Source organism: Rana temporaria, chromosome 9, assembly GCF_905171775.1.
Source record: "Rana temporaria chromosome 9, aRanTem1.1, whole genome shotgun sequence".
In the NCBI taxonomy this organism is placed as follows: Eukaryota; Metazoa; Chordata; class Amphibia; order Anura; family Ranidae; genus Rana; species Rana temporaria.
In genome coordinates, this window is record NC_053497.1 from 66510458 (window position 1) to 66531476 (window position 21019).

The 21019-nt window shown below is 46.2% G+C and overlaps 1 protein-coding gene across 2 annotated transcripts in view; it reads right to left on the reverse strand.

Annotated features, from left to right (window-relative positions):
- Positions 1-8977, reverse strand: part of RAP2C (RAP2C, member of RAS oncogene family) — a 39107-nt gene extending 30130 nt beyond the window's left edge. Inside the window, exons 1-2 of one of the 2 annotated variants that reach the window (XM_040323697.1) lie at positions 8873-8976; positions 2459-2954 (exon numbers count right to left, since the gene is read on the reverse strand). In XM_040323697.1, the coding sequence (XP_040179631.1) occupies positions 2459-2731 (273 nt within the window). In that variant the 5' untranslated portion in view covers positions 2732-2954; positions 8873-8976. Of the gene's footprint in view, positions 1-2458; positions 2955-8872 lie in introns of both variants that reach the window. The other variant, XM_040323698.1, reaches the window with a different exon arrangement.
- Between the last annotated feature and the right edge of the window lie 12042 nt (positions 8978-21019).

Sequence of the window (21019 nt, forward strand, 5' to 3'; positions counted from 1 at the left end):
AATTTTTTTGTTTTCCCGGCGTAAGTACGTTACGCACGTCGCGATTCTCAACACGTCGGCGCATCGTAATTTTGCGCAAAGCACGTCAGGAAACTTGTGACCGGAGCATGCGCAGTACGTCCGGCACGGGAGCGCGCCCAATTTAAATGGTACCCGCCCCATTTGAATTGGGCCGCCTTGCGCCGGACGTGTTTACGATACACCGCCGCAAGTTTCCAGGTAAGTGCTTTGTGGATCGAGCACTTAGACTGAAAACTTGCGGCGGTGTAACGTAAACGGGTTACGTTACGCTGCGCCACAGGTACGAGAATCTGGCCCTTAGATCCTTCTTTTTCATATTTTATTGATATTGGGATATCGGCAAAGTCCCCTAACAGCTGAGACAAGTCTCTGCCATTCATACCCAATTCCCTGGGTTAGTGAGAGAAAGGCATTATCTGACCTTCTGCTGTACAGGGGTGAGATCCTGAGGTGAGCGAAGCAACCCTTATGGTGGTGGTGGATTGTATTCACACGATTGGATTATTGTTTCTGCACCTAGGGTTACTCATCTGATCTCTTTTTGGCTGTGGACTTTTATATATATTATTTAGTACACGGACTATCATTACCTATTGTATGCGTGCACCGTTTTTACTACATTGCGCTATTGGGCTTCAGAATTACCCTGGTGTTCAGCTGGCATTGTCTTATCCTATGTATTTTTATTGAGGGTGCACTGATTGTATTTCTACGTCAATTATTTATGACAGCATTCCTTAGAGATGTAGGAAAAAGGAGAAACATTGTAACACTTCCTCCTTTTAGATCAAAAGAATTAACTTAGGCCTGTAAACGAGGAACGTTTAATCACTTATTTTTAAATCAACGCAGTACATACTGTTTTAGAGATAGATGTTCTCCGCGGCTTCCGGGTATGGTCTGCGGGACTGGGCGTTCCTATTTGATTGACAGGCTTCCGACCGTCGCATACAGCGCGTCAAGAGTTGCCGAAAGAAGCTAAACGTCGGTGCGGCTCTATACGGCGCCTGCGCACCGACGTTCGGCTACTTTCGGCAACTCGTGACGCGCTGTATGCGCCGATCGGAAGGCTGTCAATCAAATAGGAACGCACAGTCGCAGACCATACCCGGAAGCCGCGGAGAACATCCATCTCTAAAACGGTATGTACTGCATTGATTTAAAAAAAAAAACACCCGATTGTGCTTCCCACAATTAGCCTCAATCTAATGTTAAAAAAAAAAAAATTAGGGTGAACCCCCGCTTTAAAGACTAAACCTTTTTTTGTATATTGTGAAAGATGTTACGCCCCGAGAATCGTGATCTTTATTCTAAACAAAAAAATAAATAAAATAAATCAATATTACCATTTTTTGTCAGACTCGTACAGCTCTACTACCATTACACTTTACATTATACATTAAGCCTAATCTACTCAAGTGTTACTAGTATAGGTGGTGAAAGGGGACAGGTCTTAAAGTGGTTTTAAGAGCAGAAGGTTTTTTTTGTTTGTTTGTTTTTTTACCTTAATGCATCAAGATAAAAAACAAAAAACTTCTGTGTGCAGCGCCCCCCCCCCCCATACTTAACTAAGGTCCATCTAGATCCAGCGATGCCGCATGAGAGACTCAGCTGAGACAGTGGTGCCATTGGCTCCGGCTACTGTCGAAGCCAGTGAGTCAACGAGGAGAGAAAAGGGGGCAGGGCTGGGCCGCGGTCCTGTATCTGAATGGACAGCTCTAGTGTCCACATAGCAAGCTGCTTGCTGTGGGAGCACTCAACAGGAGGGAGGGGCCAGGAGTGCCAAAGAAGGACCCGAGAAGAAGAGAATCCGGGCTGCTCTGTGCAAAACCCAGCACAGAGCAGGGAAGTAGAACATGTTATGGCCACAGTACATAAAATACAAGACAAGTAAATGTTCTGTGTGCTTATTGGCTGTAACAGCGTGAAAAGAATATGAATGAAGATGTCCATAATCTTAACATTCTATTTAAAGAGGTCATCGCAATAATATAGAAAATCCCTTGACATCTGATAAATGTAGAATAGATGGAGACTGTTTTACAACATGAAACAGCAGCTGCATGGCCTTTATAGAGAAGTTGCCAACACCCTAGTCTGTACCGATCCACGTCTAAGCAACGGTTTGGTTTCTTATTGAAAATGGCAACATTTTAATGCATTTGCCATTCTGGTTAATTCTAAATGCGGAGAAATGAAGGATGGGGGCTGTCCAGAACAATTTTGCCATGATCACTACCATATATACCCAAATGGAGTATCATTGCCACCTAGTGATTTCAAAAGAACTGACCAAATAGAATTTGCTTTAAGGTGCCCGCTTACTGTGTCATTACACAACATAACGCAGCTGTAAACCTGGTGGCACGCGATAAGGCTGGTGTAGTACACAACCCATTTTAGAAGGAAATTTGTCTGCAGCTGAAATCCTGCTCACCTGGAATGACTGCTGATTCACCAAGCTATACACTAAGATAAAGCCCTGCCCGTTCTTAATGTATAAATCCCTCATGGAGGCAAACTGCTCTGTGCCAGCTGTATCCAGGATCTCCAGTACAGACGGTGAAGAGTCCACCTCAATCTCCTTCCGGTAGAAATCCTCAATGGTGGGGTCATACTTCTCAATAAAAGTTCCTGTAACAAACTGTACAGTCAGGGCTGACTTCCCAACACCTCCGCTGCCCAACACCACCACTTTGTACTCCCTCATGGACCCAGAGAGGAAGAGTCAACCTGTACATGCACTGCAACACGACAGCAGGAGGAGAGGTGTTAATGTGATGGATGGAGTTCCAAGGAGGTCATATCCTCTGTCAATAGGAAGTGTCCACCGGAGGTCGTGTCTTTAGAGAACGCAACGTCCCACTGTTTCGTAGAGGAGGCCTTCCGCAGCAACACAAGGACAGCGACACCTTCTCTATCTCTCCAGACCCCTGTGAATATTTAACAAAAGGTTATTCCCAAAGAAGGCAAATAGGACAACAGCAGAATTGTTATATTCATTCCCAACAACAAAACATATTGGTGGCTACATTGTCTTTTTTTCTTGCAATATGATCCTATAATAACCAGTTATGTCAGCTGTATGGGTTTAAAAACAGTCATTGAGTGAAACATATATGTGGATCAGGGGTTCTGACTTCAATTGCTTGTTTGGTACAGCGATTCCAAATGCACTACAGCAAGACAGAAATAAAATATTTTCACCATGCTGGAAAGTTTGTAGTCAATGTTCCACAGAACGCTGACCCTCAGAAAATTCATAAGTTGATCGCCTTGACTGGAGGACAAAAAAAAAAAAAAAACCAACACCTTCATCCACTCCTTTATTTACCTTGGTAGGACAGAGAAAGGCTATTTCTTGCCTGCATCCTGTCCAGACTGAACCCTCTTTACTGCCGGATGCACCTTTAGACTGCCCACAGACAGTTCAAATTTCAACCAGATCAGCAGGAACCAGCCAAAATTTGAACCAGGTATGGGCATGTATCCTAGTTGATAGATCAATTAACTTGGGTACAACCAGCCTGTCAGATTTACTTGCGATTATCGCTAGCAGCTGCTGGCAATATTCCATGTCTTCTCACAGCAGGAGAGATTCCAGTTGGCACTGTCTGTGTGGATATGGGAATCTAGAACGTGCATCGTCTATTGCCTTGCCTAAAGCCTTGTTACACATGATACGATTGTTGGCTTTAGAGTCATTAGCCATCGTGGAGAAATCTAGGAGGGCTCAATGTGAAGATCTGGAATGGGCCTCAGCTGTCCTACTCGAGAACCAAGCAGTTGAGGTGGTGATATTTTCAGTATAGATTTGTTTAAAGTAGAAGCAAAGGCAAAACTTTTTCTTGAGTTTTTGTTTAAGTAGAGAGGAATTGCAGCACCCGGTTTTGGTTGCTGTCCGTGTTAGCATTGGGATGATTCCACCTCTGTATTTGTCCCGCTATCTTTCTTTTGTGGATATGGGACAGGAAGTTAAAGGAAATCTCCCTGTGATGATGCAGATGGCAAAAAAAAAAAAAAAATCTGAGAGGTTACCCTCCCTTACATTATCCAAAATAAAGATAAAAAAAGTTTTGGCTTCGATTCTACTTTAAGAGGGCCAGAGATGGTGGGTCAGTGTTACATTTACTATAAAAGGTGCATTTGTAATTTAACCACTTAAGGACCAAGCCTCTTTCTGAGATTTGGTATTTACAAGTTAAAAACTTTTTTTTTTGCTAGAAAAATTACTTGGAACCCACCAAATTTTATATATATATATATATATATATATATATATATATATATATATATATATATATATATATATATATATATATATATATATATATATATATATATATAAGAGAGAATAAAATAGCGGTCATTGCAATACTTGTCACTGTATTTGCGCAGCGGTGTTACAAGCGCACTTTTTTTTTTTATTAGAAAAAATAAAAATAGGAACAGTAAAGTTAGCCCATTTTTTTATATTATATTATGAAAGATATTGTTACGCCGAGTAAATTGATACCCAACATGTCACGCTTCAAAATTGCACACGCTCATAGAATGGCAACAAACTTTTACCCTTAAAAATCTCCATATGCGACATTTAAAAAATTATACGGGTTGCATGTTTTGAGATACAGAGGAGGTCTAGGGCGAGAACCATTGTTCCTATATTATTGTTCTCGCTCTACCAATCATGGCGATACCTCACGTGTGGTTTGAACACCGTTTCCATATGCAGGCGCTGCTCATGTATGCGTTCGCTTCTGCATGCAAGCTCGGCAGGACGAGGCGCGCTAAAAAATTTTTTTTTTCCTTATTTTACCTTTTATTTTTAGACTTAAAAAAAAATAAGTGTGTCACTTTTATTCCTATTACAAAGGAATGTAAACATCCCTTGTAATAGAAAAAAAGCATGACAGGACCTCAGACCTCATTTACACTAAAATGCACTAATAAAAAAATAATGTCTCTTTAAAAACTATGGGCGGAAGGGACGTTTGGACGTCCCTTCCGCCCTGCAATGGTATGGACACGAGTGGGGGCCATCTTCCCCTCATGAAGCCAGGGAGAGGACCCGATCACCTCCACCGACAGCTCCAGTAAGCGGCGGCGGAGGCCCCCTCTCCCGCTGCCGATAAAAGTGATCTTGCGGCGAATCATAATGACCGGGCTATGTTAATGTGCGCCATAATGTTGGTCGACACATGTACATTAACGCACCCCGTGGAATACTTTAGTGTCAATGGGCCCTCATTACTGTCTCCATTATCCTAATTTTCAGCTTACCGGCAAAACTCCAGAGCGCTGGTTTGACCATCCAGTCTGAGCATGTACTATATAATCACAGGAATATGCACTTCTCACCTCGTACTACATCTCCCAGGATTACTTGTGCCCATTCGCCAATTCACGCACACCAGAACACATTTTCTGGTACCTTCTGCAAGTGAAAGGGACAGCCAGCAACTTGGTAGCTGTATCCTGGACATGCCGTCAGTCAATTAGGCCAGGGATGGGTTGTTGAAGGAATTGGCTGTTTTTTTCAGCCTAAAGAAGATATACACGGTGGGGCCGGGTGCATAGGACACATAGAGAGCACACCAAGAAGGGTGGCTACATCTACAATGAGGATGTGTAGAGATAAAGCGGTCACTCCCCAATGGGACACTGAAGGCAAAAACCTTCCCTTACGCTATCCAAAATAACCACTTCCTGAAGGGTGGACATCCATGACTTGCATCTGCCTGTGGCTGCAGGCATCATCCTGGCATCTTATTTTTTCAGCCAGCAATTGCCTGTTTCGTAAAAGCCATCCTAACAGCAGATTAGCCACTGGATTTCTTTTACAGGCAGTGTGCGGAGACATCCCCCAACCTCCCACCACCACCTTTCTGTGTGATCGGGGAGCCCAGTATATAATCTGGAGGTGCCACAGGGTTACCAAAGAGCTGGCCATTACATCTCTATGGTCCTGGGAGGCCTGAAGCAACGTCAGAGATCAATGTTTTTATTTTATTTTTTATTTTTTTATCTCACGATTTCCAGGGTAGAGGAGAAAAGCAGATATCTGGGGTCTTGTCGACCCCAGATGTCTCCGTAAAGAAGACCTGTCATGCCTTATTTATATCACAAGGGATCTTTACGATTGTTTTTTGGCATTATAATTTATTAGTGTATCTTTTCCCCAAAAATTGTGTTTGAAAAAAATCACTGCGGAAATGCCATGAGACATAAAAAAAAAAAAGTTTGCAACGCCACCATTTTAGGGCCTCTGCTTTAAAAACATATATATTATTTTTGAGGGTTCTAAATAATTTTCTAGCAAAAAAAATAAATGATGATCTTTACATATAGTGCCAGAATTGGCCCGGGCTTGAAGTATCTACGGTAACTTCACCTGAACTGCTTTCAATAACATGCAAGCTGCAGTAGACTGCACACTGAATACAAACCACTTATTGCTCTGAATTGTAGTGTGGTTCTGGGCAGAGATATCTATAAGAGGATAATTATAGTGAGTAGTACACATTGTATTTTGGGTTGTATCTGCTTCCTTGGTTGCACACCACATCATTTTTATCTAGTCCATCTTTAATAGTACACATAAATAGTAGAGTCATCTCAACACTAACTAAACTGTCACCACACCCTATCAAACCACAGCCACCAACACACACTACATATCACTCATGAATAACTACAGCTCTCCAAAAAGAAGATGCTTATATAGTGCACAACAAGGAAAAGGAGCAAAGATGGGCATTTTCCAAATTGCGTAGTACCCCCCACCCCCCGCCCCCCCCCCCAGCGGGTGCAGCAAAGGGTTGGTGGATCTCACAGAACATCCTGCATGAAGATCTCACCCCTGCTGAAATTAAGTTTTACTACGCCTGCACACAAAATAACGAGAGAGAAAAAAAAAGCTTTCTTATGGCAGGGGCATACATGCCCTGCCTGCACAGCAAGGGACCAGGGGCACACATGCCATGCCTGCACAGCAAGGGACCAGGGGCACACATGCCATGCCTGCACAGCAAGGGACCAGGGGCACACATGCCATGCCTGCACAGCAAGGGACCAGGGGCACACATGCCATGCCTGCACTGCTGCTGCTTCTTCTTACAGGAACAAGTGAAGCTCCTTTTTAGACCTTATGCTTACAAACAGTAAAAAGCTGATATAATTCCAGGCTACACTCTTCTAAACACTGATGCCCCTTCTAAAAACTGCATACATTATATATATATATATATATATATATATATATATATATATATATATATATATACACACACACACACACACACACACACACACAGTAGTACAGTTTACAGGTGTACGCAAGACAAAGAAAATGTTCTTTTTTTGCATATGCTTGTACACTGTACTTGTGCTTACACTAGCATTGCTATATGTGTGGAGTACAGTGACATACAGTCATATCAATGACAGGACTGCCCGTGTGGAATAGTACCTCTATACAGACAGTACAGATAGGGAGGTCCCCCTCTCCCTCCATACAGACAGTACAGATAGGGGGCTCCCCCTCTCCCTCTATACAGACAGGGGGGCTCCCCCTCTATACAGACAGGGGGCTCTCCCTCTATACAGACAGGGGGCTCCCCCGTTCCCTCTATACAGTATAGATAGGGGGCTCCCTCTAGACAGTTCAGCTAGGGGGCTCCCCCTCTCCCTCCCTCTATACAGACAGGGGGGGGCTCCCCCTCTCCCTCCCTCCCTCTATACAGACAGGGGGGGCTCCCCCTCTCCCTCCCTCCCTCTATACAGACAGGGGGGGCTCCCCCTCTCTCCATACAGACAGGGGGGGGCTCCCCCTCTCCCTCTATACAGACAGGGGGGGGCTCCCCCTCTCCCTCCCTCCCTCTATACAGACAGGGGGGGGCTCCCCCTCTCCCTCCCTTCCTCTATACAGACAGGGGGGGCTCCCCCTCTCCCTCCCTTCCTCTATACAGACAGGGGGGGCTCCCCCTCTCCCTCTATACAGACAGGGGGGGCTCCCCCTCTCCCTCTATACAGACAGGGGGGGCTCCCCCTCTCCCTCTATACAGACAGGGGGGGCTCCCCCTCTCCCTCCCTACAGACAGGGGGGGCTCCCCCTCTCCCTACAGACAGGGGGGGCTCCCCCTCTCCCTCCCTCCCTACAGACAGGGGGGGCTCCCCCTCTCCCTCCCTCTATACAGACAGGGGGGGGCTCCCCCTCTCCCTCCCTCTATACAGACAGGGGGGGCTCCCCCTCTCCCTCCCTCTATACAGACAGGGGGGGCTCTCCCTCTATACAGACAGGGGGGCTCCCCCTCTATACAGACAGGGGGGCTCCCCCTCTATACAGACAGGGGGGCTCCCCCTCTCCCTCCCTCTATACAGACAGGGGGGGCTCCCCCTCTCCCTCCCTCTATACAGACAGGGGGGGCTCCCCCTCTCCCTCCCTCTATACAGACAGGGGGGGCTCTCCCTCTATACAGACAGGGGGGCTCCCCCTCTATACAGACAGGGGGGCTCCCCCTCTATACAGACAGGGGGGCTCCCCCTCTCCCTCCCTCTATACAGACAGGGGGGGCTCCCCCTCTCCCTCCCTCTATACAGACAGGGGGGCTCCCCCTCTCCCTCCCTCTATACAGACAGGGGGGGCTCTCCCTCCCTCTATACAGACAGGGGGGGCTCTCCCTCTATACAGACAGGGGGGCTCCCCCTCTATACAGACAGTACAGATATGGGCTCCCCTCTATACAGTACAAATAGAGGGCTCCCCTCTCCTCTACACAGAGGGCACGGACCGGTCTCCTGCCTTGCACACACCATGTCTATGCCGTTCCCAGGGCCCCGTACAGCTCACCTCTCCTCTCAGGGTGGGTCCCGGATCCTCCGCCGAGTCCGGAGCTCCGGAAGGAAGTAGAAGTGGCAGGCTCGGGCGGAAGTGACAAGCACGCCCGGGTCAGGGAGGCCGGAGGCGGGGTGTAGAAGCCGGGAGGGGGAGGCTTCATGGGGTTCTCTAGGCGGGGGAGAGATCACCAATGACAACCTCAGTGTGCGGTAGAGTGGAGCGCTGTGATTGGTTGCCGTGGGTGACTGCTGCTGCCACATAGCGGTGTGACACCCTGTGCAGGAGACAAATGGTCCGTGTTATTGTATTGGGGATGCTGAGCAGTGATTTTACTAAGGATTCACACAACTTTCCCCCCAGATCCACACATCTTTATACAGAAGATTCATTTAGTAAAGTGATCACATTTATGGAGAAGGGGCTGTAATATACACGTGACTACAGACAATCATCAATGTGTGTCAATAGATGTAACTCTTTGCTCTAAATAAAGTAGAGCAAAAGTATTTGTATTTTATTTTTCCTATCTTTGTCTCATTTAAGGATATTTCCCTTCACTTCCTGTCCTGTACACTCAGCAGGAAGTGAGAAGACATCTTTGCAATGTGAGGGAAATCCCATATCAGACAGTTGTCACCGGAAACACGCATCTCCATTGCAAGATTTATAGATATGGTGCTGGCTTTTAGTACCAGTTCACTCCTGAATTCGCACAAGAATGCAGGGTATGTTCTTGTGCGACTCAGTGCGATGCGATTTTCTGCCAATTCATTTGAATGGGCTGAGATTGTACTAGATCGTCAAAAAAATGGGCATGCCCTACTTTTCAAAAACATTGCACAAAAATCGCATTGGAACTTTGGTACCATGCGATTCGGTGCAGACAAACTCACTTTGTTTGCAATCTGTCATTAGGAATATATTGACACCTGCTTTAGATCGCACACCCACTGCGCTTGGAACATGGTGTGAGCTCCAGTTCACACAGGAACCTGCTCCACATTCCATGTGCGATGCGATTTCAGCCCATGCATTTGCCACACTGTATCGCAGCAAAAGTAGTGCATGCAATACTTTCAAAAACACACTGCAACCGGAATGTATGGTGCTGTGTATGCGATCCAGTGTAGGCAAACACACTGCAACCGGAATGTATGGTGCTGTGGTATGCGATCCAGTGTAGGCAAACACACTGCAACCAGAATGTATGGTGCTGTGTATGCGATCCAGTGTAGGCAAACACACTGCAACCGGAATGTATGGTGCTGTGGTATGCGATCCAGTGTAGGCAAACACACTGCAACCGGAATGTATGGTGCTGTGTATGCGATCCAGTGTAGGCAAACACGCTGCAACCAGAATGTATGGTGCTGTGGTATGCGATCCAGTGTAGACAAACACACTGCAACCAGAATGTATGGTGCTGTGGTATGCGATCCAGTGTAGACAAACACACTGCAACCGGAATGTATGGTGCTGTGTTATGCGATCCAGTGTAGGCAAACACACTGCAACCGGAATGTATGGTGCTGTGGTATGCGATCCAGTGTAGGCAAACACACTGCAACCAGAATGTATGGTGCTGTGTATGCGATCCAGTGTAGACAAACACACTGCAACCGGAATGTATGGTGCTGTGTTATGCGATCCAGTGTAGGCAAACACGCTGCAACCGGAATGTATGGTGTTGTGGTATGCGATCCAGTGTAGGCAAACACACTGCAACCAGAATGTATGGTGCTGTGGTATGCGATCCAGTGTAGGCAAACACACTGCAACCAGAATGTATGGTGCTGTGGTATGCGATCCAGTGTAGGCAAACACACTGCAACCAGAATGTATGGTGCTGTGGTATGCGATCCAGTGTAGGCAAACACACTGCAACCAGAATGTATGGTGCTGTGGTATGCGATCCAGTGTAGGCAAACACACTGCAACCAGAATGTATGGTGCTGTGGTATGCGATCCAGTGTAGGCAAACACACTGCAACCGGAATGTATGGTGCTGTGGTATGCGATCCAGTGTAGGCAAACACGCTGCAACCGGAATGTATGGTGCTGTGGTATGTGATCCAGTGTTGGTAAACACACTGCAACCGGAATGTATGGTGCTGTGTATGCGATCCAGTGTAGACAAACACGCTGCAACCGGAATGTATGGTGCTGTGTATGCGATCCAGTGTAGGCAATCACACTGCAACCGGAATGTATGGTGCTGTGGTATGCGATCCAGTGTAGGCAAACACACTGCAACCGGAATGTATGGTGCTGTGGTATGCGATCCAGTGTAGGCAAACACACTGCAACCAGAATGTATGGTGCTGTGTATGCGATCCAGTGTAGGCAAACACACTGCAACCAGAATGTATGGTGCTGTGGTATGCGATCCAGTGTAGGCAATCACACTGCAACCGGAATGTATGGTGCTGTGGTATGCGATCCAGTGTAGGCAATCACACTGCAACCGGAATGTATGGTGCTGTGGTATGCGATCCAGTGTAGGCAAACACGCTGCAACCGGAATGTATGGTGCTGTGGTATGTGATCCAGTGTTGGTAAACACACTGCAACCGGAATGTATGGTGCTGTGGTATGCGATCCAGTGTAGGCAAACACACTGCAACCGGAATGTATGGTGCTGTGGTATGCGATCCAGTGTAGGCAAACACACTGCAACCAGAATGTATGGTGCTGTGTATGCGATCCAGTGTAGGCAAACACACTGCAACCAGAATGTATGGTGCTGTGGTATGCGATCCAGTGTAGGCAATCACACTGCAACCGGAATGTATGGTGCTGTGGTATGCGATCCAGTGTAGGCAAACACACTGCAACCGGAATGTATGGTGCTGTGGTATGCGATCCAGTGTAGGCAAACACACTGCAACCAGAATGTATGGTGCTGTGTATGCGATCCAGTGTAGGCAAACACACTGCAACCAGAATGTATGGTGCTGTGGTATGCGATCCAGTGTAGGCAATCACACTGCAACCGGAATGTATGGTGCTGTGGTATGCGATCCAGTGTAGGCAATCACACTGCAACCGGAATGTATGGTGCTGTGGTATGCGATCCAGTGTAGGCAAACACGCTGCAACCGGAATGTATGGTGCTGTGGTATGTGATCCAGTGTTGGTAAACACACTGCAACCGGAATGTATGGTGCTGTGTATGCGATCCAGTGTAGGCAAACACACTGCAACCAGAATGTATGGTGCTGTGGTATGCGATCCAGTGTAGGCAAACACGCTGCAACCGGAATGTATGGTGCTGTGGTATGTGATCCAGTTTAGGCAAACACACTGCAACCGGAATGTATGGTGCTGTGGTATGTGATCCAGTGTTGGTAAACACACTGCAAACGGAATGTATGGTGCTGTGTATGCGATCCAGTGTAGGCAAACACACTGCAACCGGAATGTATGGTGCTGTGGTATGCGATCCAGTGTAGGCAAACACACTGCAACCGGAATGTATGGTGCTGTGGTATGCGATCCAGTGTAGGCAATCACACTGCAACCGGAATGTATGGTGCTGTGGTATGCGATCCAGTGTAGGCAATCACACTGCAACCGGAATGTATGGTGCTGTGGTATGCGATCCAGTGTAGGCAAACACGCTGCAACCGGAATGTATGGTGCTGTGGTATGTGATCCAGTGTTGGTAAACACACTGCAACCGGAATGTATGGTGCTGTGTATGCGATCCAGTGTAGGCAAACACACTGCAACCAGAATGTATGGTGCTGTGGTATGCGATCCAGTGTAGGCAAACACGCTGCAACCGGAATGTATGGTGCTGTGGTATGTGATCCAGTTTAGGCAAACACACTGCAACCGGAATGTATGGTGCTGTGGTATGTGATCCAGTGTTGGTAAACACACTGCAACCGGAATGTATGGTGCTGTGTATGCGATCCAGTGTAGGCAAACACACTGCAACCGGAATGTATGGTGCTGTGGTATGCGATCCAGTGTAGGCAAACACACTGCAACCGGAATGTATGGTGCTGTGGTATGTGATCCAGTTTAGGCAAACACACTGCAACCGGAATGTATGGTGCTGTGGTATGTGATCCAGTGTTGGTAAACACACTGCAAACGGAATGTATGGTGCTGTGTATGCGATCCAGTGTAGGCAAACACACTGCAACCGGAATGTATGGTGCTGTGGTATGCGATCCAGTGTAGGCAAACACACTGCAACCGGAATGTATGGTGCTGTGGTATGCGATCCAGTGTAGGCAATCACACTGCAACCGGAATGTATGGTGCTGTGGTATGCGATCCAGTGTAGGCAATCACACTGCAACCGGAATGTATGGTGCTGTGGTATGCGATCCAGTGTAGGCAAACACGCTGCAACCGGAATGTATGGTGCTGTGGTATGTGATCCAGTGTTGGTAAACACACTGCAACCGGAATGTATGGTGCTGTGTATGCGATCCAGTGTAGGCAAACACACTGCAACCAGAATGTATGGTGCTGTGGTATGCGATCCAGTGTAGGCAAACACGCTGCAACCGGAATGTATGGTGCTGTGGTATGTGATCCAGTTTAGGCAAACACACTGCAACCGGAATGTATGGTGCTGTGGTATGTGATCCAGTGTTGGTAAACACACTGCAACCGGAATGTATGGTGCTGTGTATGCGATCCAGTGTAGGCAAACACACTGCAACCGGAATGTATGGTGCTGTGGTATGCGATCCAGTGTAGGCAAACACACTGCAACCGGAATGTATGGTGCTGTGGTATGCGATCCAGTGTAGGCAAACACACTGCAACCGGAATGTATGGTGCTGTGGTATGTGATCCAGTGTAGGTAAACACACTGCAACCGGAATGTATGGTGCTGTGTATGCGATCCAGTGTAGGCAAACACACTGCAACCGGAATGTATGGTGCTGTGGTATGCGATCCAGTGTAGGCAATCACACTGCAACCGGAATGTATGGTGCTGTGGTATGCGATCCAGTGTAGGCAATCACACTGCAACCGGAATGTATGGTGCTGTGGTATGCGATCCAGTGTAGGCAAACACACTGCTTTTGGGGTGTCATTAGTAATCTGTTGACTCCTGCAGCAGATAGTACACCCAATGCGTTTGGAACGTGGTACAGGGAACGCACAAAACGCAGGTTTCCCACGCTGTGATCCAGTGTGATCGTGCCCTGAATGAGCCCTTAAGGGCCAATTCACACCAGAACGTGGTGTGGGGAAACCTACATTCCAATGCGCGTTTCTTGAACCACTATCAAAATGCACTGCCCCTTGCGATTTGCAGCGGGTGTCAGTTTGCAAGCTAAATGCAGGTCGCAAGTGCAGAGCATTTGCCTGCACCAGATCGCATTGTACAGTAGTACCATGCAATGCGGTTGCTGCGTTTTATAAAGTGTTGCATGTTCTACTTTTGGCGCAAATCAATACTTTAAAAACCAACTATGGCTCTAGAATTATTACTGTCACTCTGACTTTTACAACATACCAACCATATGAGGCTCAATTGATGTTTAACCACTTAAGCCCCGGACCATTTGGCTGGTTAAAGACCAGGCCACTTTTTTCAATGCGGCACTGCGTTGCTTTAACTGACAATTGCGCGGTCGTGCGACGTGACTCCCAAACAAAATTGACGTCCTTTTTTCCCCACAAATAGAGCTTTCTTTTGGTGGTATTTGATCACCTCTGCGGTTTTTATTTTTTGCGCTATAAACAAAAATAGAGCCACAATTTTGAAAAAAATGCAATATTTTTAACTAAAATATATATATATTTTTTTCCTCAGTTTAGGCCAATACGTATTCTTCTACATATTTTTGGTAAAAAAAATCGCAATAATCATTTATTGATTGGTTTGCGCAAAAGTTATAGCGGCTACAAAATAGGGGATAGTTTTATGGCATTTTTATTAATAATTTTTTTTTACTAGTAATGGCGGCGATCAGCGATTTTTATCGTGACTGCGACATTATAGCAGACACATCGGACACTTTTGACACCATTTTATAGCACCAATGCTATAAAAATACACTGTTTACTGTGAAAATGACACTGGAAGTGAAGGGGTTAACCTGTAGGGGGCGCTGAAGGGGTTAAGTGTGTCCTAGGGAGTGCTTGTAACTGTTATGGGGCGTGGCTTGCCGTGACACGTCACTGATCGCTGTCCCCGATGACAGGGAACACGATCAGTGACAGTGTCACCTAGGCAGAACGGGGAGATGTTGTGTTTACACTGACATCTCCCCGTTCTTCAGCTCTGTGACCCGATCGCGGGACACCAGCGGCGATCGGGTCCCGCGGTCACGGAGCTCACGGCAGAGTCGCGAGTGTGCCGCCAGCAGTGCGTGCGCGACCACACAGCTCGCAAATTAAAGGGGACGTATCTGTACGCCCATTTGTGCAGCCGTTTCATTCTGTCGACGTACATCGTCGTGCGCCAGTCAGGAACCGGTTAAATAGACATGTTCTCCCTATGCTGCGCATTATAGGTATTTTATTTTTGGCTACATAAATAAAAAATACAGACAATTTTAAAGAAAACATTTATTTTTTTAGTGTTTGTTTTGCATATATTCTTTCTTCATAAATTTAGTTAAAAATGTATTCTGCTATATTTCTTTGGTAAAAATAATGCTATTGAAAAAATAAGAGAACCTTGCGCTATGGGATGGCTAAATGAACTAGTTCTTAAACATATAAGCTGCTCCCCTCAAAGTGCAATAGCGTTGTCTTTTTTTTGGGATGTGTAATGATAGGGGGCCAGATTCACAGTAGAAATACGCCGGCGTATCTACTGATACGCCGGCGTATTTTCAAATTTGCCGCGTCGTATCTTTAGTTTGAATTCTCAAACCAAGATACGACGGCTTTAGGCTTCGATCCGACAGGCGTACGGCTTTGTACGCCTTCGGATCGTAGGTGCAATACTTCGGCGCCCGCTGTGTGGAGTTCGCGCCTTTTTTTGAGTCGGGTATGCTAATTAGCTGTTTACAGTGATCCACGAAGGTACGCGCATTCGTCGCATTCTCTTACGTCGTTGCTAGTCGGCTTTTCCCGGCGTATAGTTACGGCTGCTATTTCATGGCTTATATTTAGACTGCCCATGTTAAAGTATGGCCATCGTTCCCGCATTGAATTTTAAATTTTTTTTTTTTTTTGCGTAAGTCATCCGTGAATAGGAAAGGACGTAACGCACGTCGCCATTCAAAAGATTACGTCGGTGCAACGTCATTTCGCGCAATGCACGGCGGGAAATTTAAAAACGGAGCCTGCGCAGTACGTTCGGCGCCTAATTTAAATGATACACGCCCCATTTGAATTAGGCGGGCTTTCGCCGGACGCATTTACGCTGTGAATCAAGCACTTGCGCTTAAAACTGCGGTGTAACGTAAATGGGATACGTTAGACCGCCGCAAATGTACCTGAATCTGGCCCAGGGGGCGCTGTGAATAGTGTAACTTAAAGTGGTAGTAAAGTCTTTACTTCCACTTTTACCTACAGGTAAGTCTATAATAAGGCTTACCTGTAGGTATAAAGAATATCTCCTAAACCTGTATGGTTTAGGAGATATTCCCCTCGCAATGCGCCGCTGATTGCAGCGGCGCATGTGCAGCGGGGATCCTCGGCTAAAGGCCCGGCAGCCGGAATGAAGTCTCCTGCACGCATACGCGGGAGTGACGACATCGCCACTCCGGCCAATCACAGCGCTGGAGCGGCGATACCCGGAAGACACGCTCGGCGTGGACCAGGTAAGTTCTCTACACCTCGTTCCGAGGTAAGTATTTCATAATTAGCTAGTATGCGTGCATACTAGCTCATTATGCCTTTTGCCTTTCAGGTGTAAAAAAATAAAAATAAAAAAATGATTGCGGGTATACAACCGCTTTAATAGGTTAAACTAAAGCATGTGCATATACAAACCAAAGTGCATAGTGCTAATTTAAATGCTATAACAATTCATGATTAATTAATAACCCAGTGCTGAAATGACAGTGATTGAAATATTTAATCAAAGTCCATAAATCTTTTGTGATGCAATTTCAATCCTTACACCATCACCAGTGGCAAACTTAAAAAAAAACACCCGGTGGATGTGAGTGAAATTCCTACTCACCAGACCACGGTGACCTCTTTAACTAAAAAGAAGGTCAGATCAGGCTTGTTAGTGTGGGTCTGTGGTCTTGCTGGTATATCAGAGGAGATGTGGCTGGGATCTTGCTAATACTCCACCGCAATGACAGTTGCAAAATGAAAAAACAGGACCAGAACGTAATACTGTTTAATTTAAAAAAAGTTATAAAACATGCGCCAAATGACTGCTTTAATTAGTCATCCTGATGACGTTGTAAAGACGAAACGTTCGTCGAGGCGCATCCCAGTCACGCCACTTCCGTGGTGAGACAGAAGCCAGAAGTGACGTGACCAGGATGCGTCTCGACATACGCTTCGTCTTCACAACATCATCCTGATGACGTGAAGACAAAACATACATAAATCGAGGCACATCCCAGTCACGTCACCTCCGGTTTCTGTCTCACCACGGCGGTGCCCATCATCAGTGCCACCTCATCGGTGCCCGTCAGTGCCGCCTTATCAGTGCCCATCAGTGAAGGATCAAAATTGCTTATTTACAAAATTTTATAACAGAAACAAAAGAAAATCTTTTTAGTTTTTACAAAATTTTCAGTCTTTTTTATTTGTTTAGCAAAAAATTAAAACCGAAGAGGTGATCAAATACCACCAAAAATAATCTCTATTTGTGGGAACAAAATGATAAAAAAACGATCGGTATAGTGTAGCATGACCGCGCAATTGTCATTTAAACAGCGACAGCGCTGAAAGCTGAAAATTGGCTTGGGCAGGAAGGGGTATTGAACTGGTTAGGTAGGCATGGCAGGGGTGTGTGTCTTATGCCTACATATTTTTTCTAATAGGTGTCCCTTGTTCCCATCTCAATAAGTTGGGAGGTTAGGCTGTTTAGAGGGTTGAGTTAATGCCAAAGGGCCAGATTCACAGTGAGAGTACGCCGGCGTATCTACTGATACACCGGCGTACTTTCAAATTTGCCGCGTCGTATCTTTCGTTTGAATCCTCAAACCAAGATACAACGGCTTCTGGCTTCGATCCGACAGGCGTACGGCTTTGTACGCCTTCGAAACGTAGGTGCAATACTTCGGCGCCCGCTGGGTGGAGTTTGTGTCGTTTTCCCGCGTTGGGTATGCTAATTAGCTTTTTCCGGCGATCCACGAAGGTACACGAGGCCGTCGCATTCTCTTACGTCGTCACTAGTTGGCTTTTCCCGCCGTATAGTTAAAGCTGCTATTTCGTGGCGTATAGATAGACTTGCCATGTTAAAGTATGGTCGTCATTCCCGCGTCAAATTTTGAATGCGCGCCTTTGCCTAGATCACACACACAGCAGGCATCTCCCGCCGTGTGTCATGGAGCTGGGTCTGTGTGTGTTCGGCGGCGCTGTAACAAGGTCGCGCCTCTTACACCGGCTCATGTGATCGAATCAGTGTTCCATAGACTATAACACGAGCAGGTGTAGGAGGCGGGACCTTGTTACAGCGCCGCTGAACACACACAGACCCAGCTCCATGACACACAGCGGAGGAGGAGAGAGGGAGGGAGCAGAGCGCTGCAGCAACAGTTTAAATCGGCATCCATGCTGCTGGAGAAGATACAGGGAGGAGGTGAGTGGAGCTAACTACTAAGCATGGAGGAGGAGGAAGTTACCCATAGTGGGTGGAGCTAACTACTAAGCATGGAGGAGGAGGAAGTTACCCATATAGCAAGGATAACTTGCCTAACATTTGTGGCAGTATTGAATTGTAAGTCTTATGGACTTGCTGCACATATTCCCTGTCAAGTTGTACACTTGCCGAGCACTTGAAGCACAAGTTCTGGTCGACACTTTTCCAATTTGTAGCAAATTTGCGTGGCAAGTCTCTAGCAAGAGCAAAGTTGCAGTGGTAAGTCTCAGCAAGATTCCTGCAAGTTTATAGCAAGAGCCCTGCAAGTCTACAGCACTAGCCCCGCAAGTCTACAGCATGAGCCCCGCAAGTCTACAGCATGAGCCCTGCAAGTCTACAGCAAGAGCCCTGCAAGTCTATAATCAGAGTTTTGTAAGTCTCCATTTTTGGCAAGAAAAAAGAAGCAAGCAGTGCAAATCTATAATCCCACAATCTGGTGATAGTGAACCAACTGCTATTAACCTAATCCCTTACCGTACACTAGGGATGAGCTTTATGTTCGGGCTGAATATGAGTTTGACTCGAACTTTGGCTGTTCGCGCGTTCGCCAAATAGCAAACAATTTGGGGCGTTCGCGGCAAATTCGAAAGCCGCGGAACACCCTTTAAAAGTCCATGGGAGAAATCAAAAGATGCCGCCCACACAAGGAATGGACGTTAGACCAGTGGAAATCTGTGCTTTGGTCTGATGAGTCCAAACTTGAGATCTTTGGTTACAACCCCCGTGTCTTTGTGCGACGCAGAAAAGGTGAACGGATGGACTCTACATGCCGGGTTCCCACCGTGAAGCATGGAGGAGGAGGTGTGATGGTGTGGGGGTGCTTTGCTGGTGACACTGTTGGGGATTTAATCAAAATTGAAGGCATACTGAACCAGCATTGCTACCACAGCATCTTGCAGCGGCATGCTATTCCATCCAGTTTGCGTTTAATTGGACCATCATTTATTTTTCAACAGGACAATGACCCCAAACACACCTTCAGGCTGTGTAAGGGCTATTTGACCAAGAAGCAGAGTGATGGGGTGCTGCGCTAGGTGACTACCTCTTGAAGCTCATCAAGAGAATGCCAAGAGTGTGCCAAGCAGTAATCAAAGCTAAAGGTGGCTACTTTGAAGAACCTAGAATATGAAATATATTTTATTTATTTTTATATTTAGTTTTGATGCCTTCAGTGTGAATCTACAATTTTCATAGTCATGAAAATAAAGAAAACTCTTTGAATGAGAAGGTGTGTCCAAACTTTTGGTCTGTACTGTGTATATATATATATATATATATATATATATATATATCACGCACACGCATGTGTGTTTGATCTTTCAGGTGGCACACCCAAATGCAATAGACTACACATACCTATGGGGATTCACCGGTACTTAGGTAGCAGCAATCTTATTTAATCCCTCAATCTTCCATTGATATATTTGGCACTAGTTTTTCTTGTTGTTTGCCCAAGTGTCCGTTTTTATTAGGGGTTATTCACTAATAAGTAAAGAGAGGTGAATTGTCAGAAAAATCTAAGCCAAAGTGGCTGAAGTAGAAAAGAAATAAAAAAAAGCTCTCATTGAAATATTTTTAGTTCATTTTTTTTGGCCTATGTTTTACCATTTTCCTAAAAAAATTACCTCAGTTCACTGAACAGTGCAGTAAGACAAAACTGATCTATATAAAAACATTTCTCATTCATTCATTGACAGACACAGCCTTCTTTATTCAGAACCATAGGGTTATATTGCCCCCCAAAAGTGTTCACTTATCCCTCCTTTTTTGACAAGTTTGCCTATAAAGAATGAGAGCATCCAAAACGCCCCTTTGTGGCCCCAAAGTGTTTCGTTATGCGTTATCCCTTTAAGGAGAGTCTGCTCAAAAAATGGATGACTCCACCTGTGGTGGATTCCCCAGTTTCTCGGTTGAACAAAAGACCCAGCTGACAAATAGGCAGAGTCTCCGAGCCGCACTATGTTCTCTATCGGACGGTTTTGGCTATTGCTCTGGTGGTGCAAACGCTGACAGAGTGGGCGAAGCTGTTGCGCCATAACCTGGAGGGTGACCAGTTTCCTCCTGCCTTAACTGAATTAGTAGACCAACTGGTCCAGGGGCTGGCAGTTTGTCTGCCTCTTTGGACGCAGCTCCCTTGCTTTCTAAGCTGTCTGTTTCAGCAGTAGTGCTTTCGACAGATATTGTGGCTGAAGTATTGGACTGCGGACCAGGCCTCTAAAAAGGCCTTAGTTGATCTGCCGTTTCAAGGCGATCATTTGTTTGGGGCCACACTGGATATCATTAAGAGTGTCACGGAGGGAGGAGTACTTTCCTTCCACAGTCAAAGAAGGTGCCAAGTCGCAAGCGTGGCTCTTCCTTCTCGGCACACAGGAAGTTTTTTCATCCCTCAAGGTCCACTGACA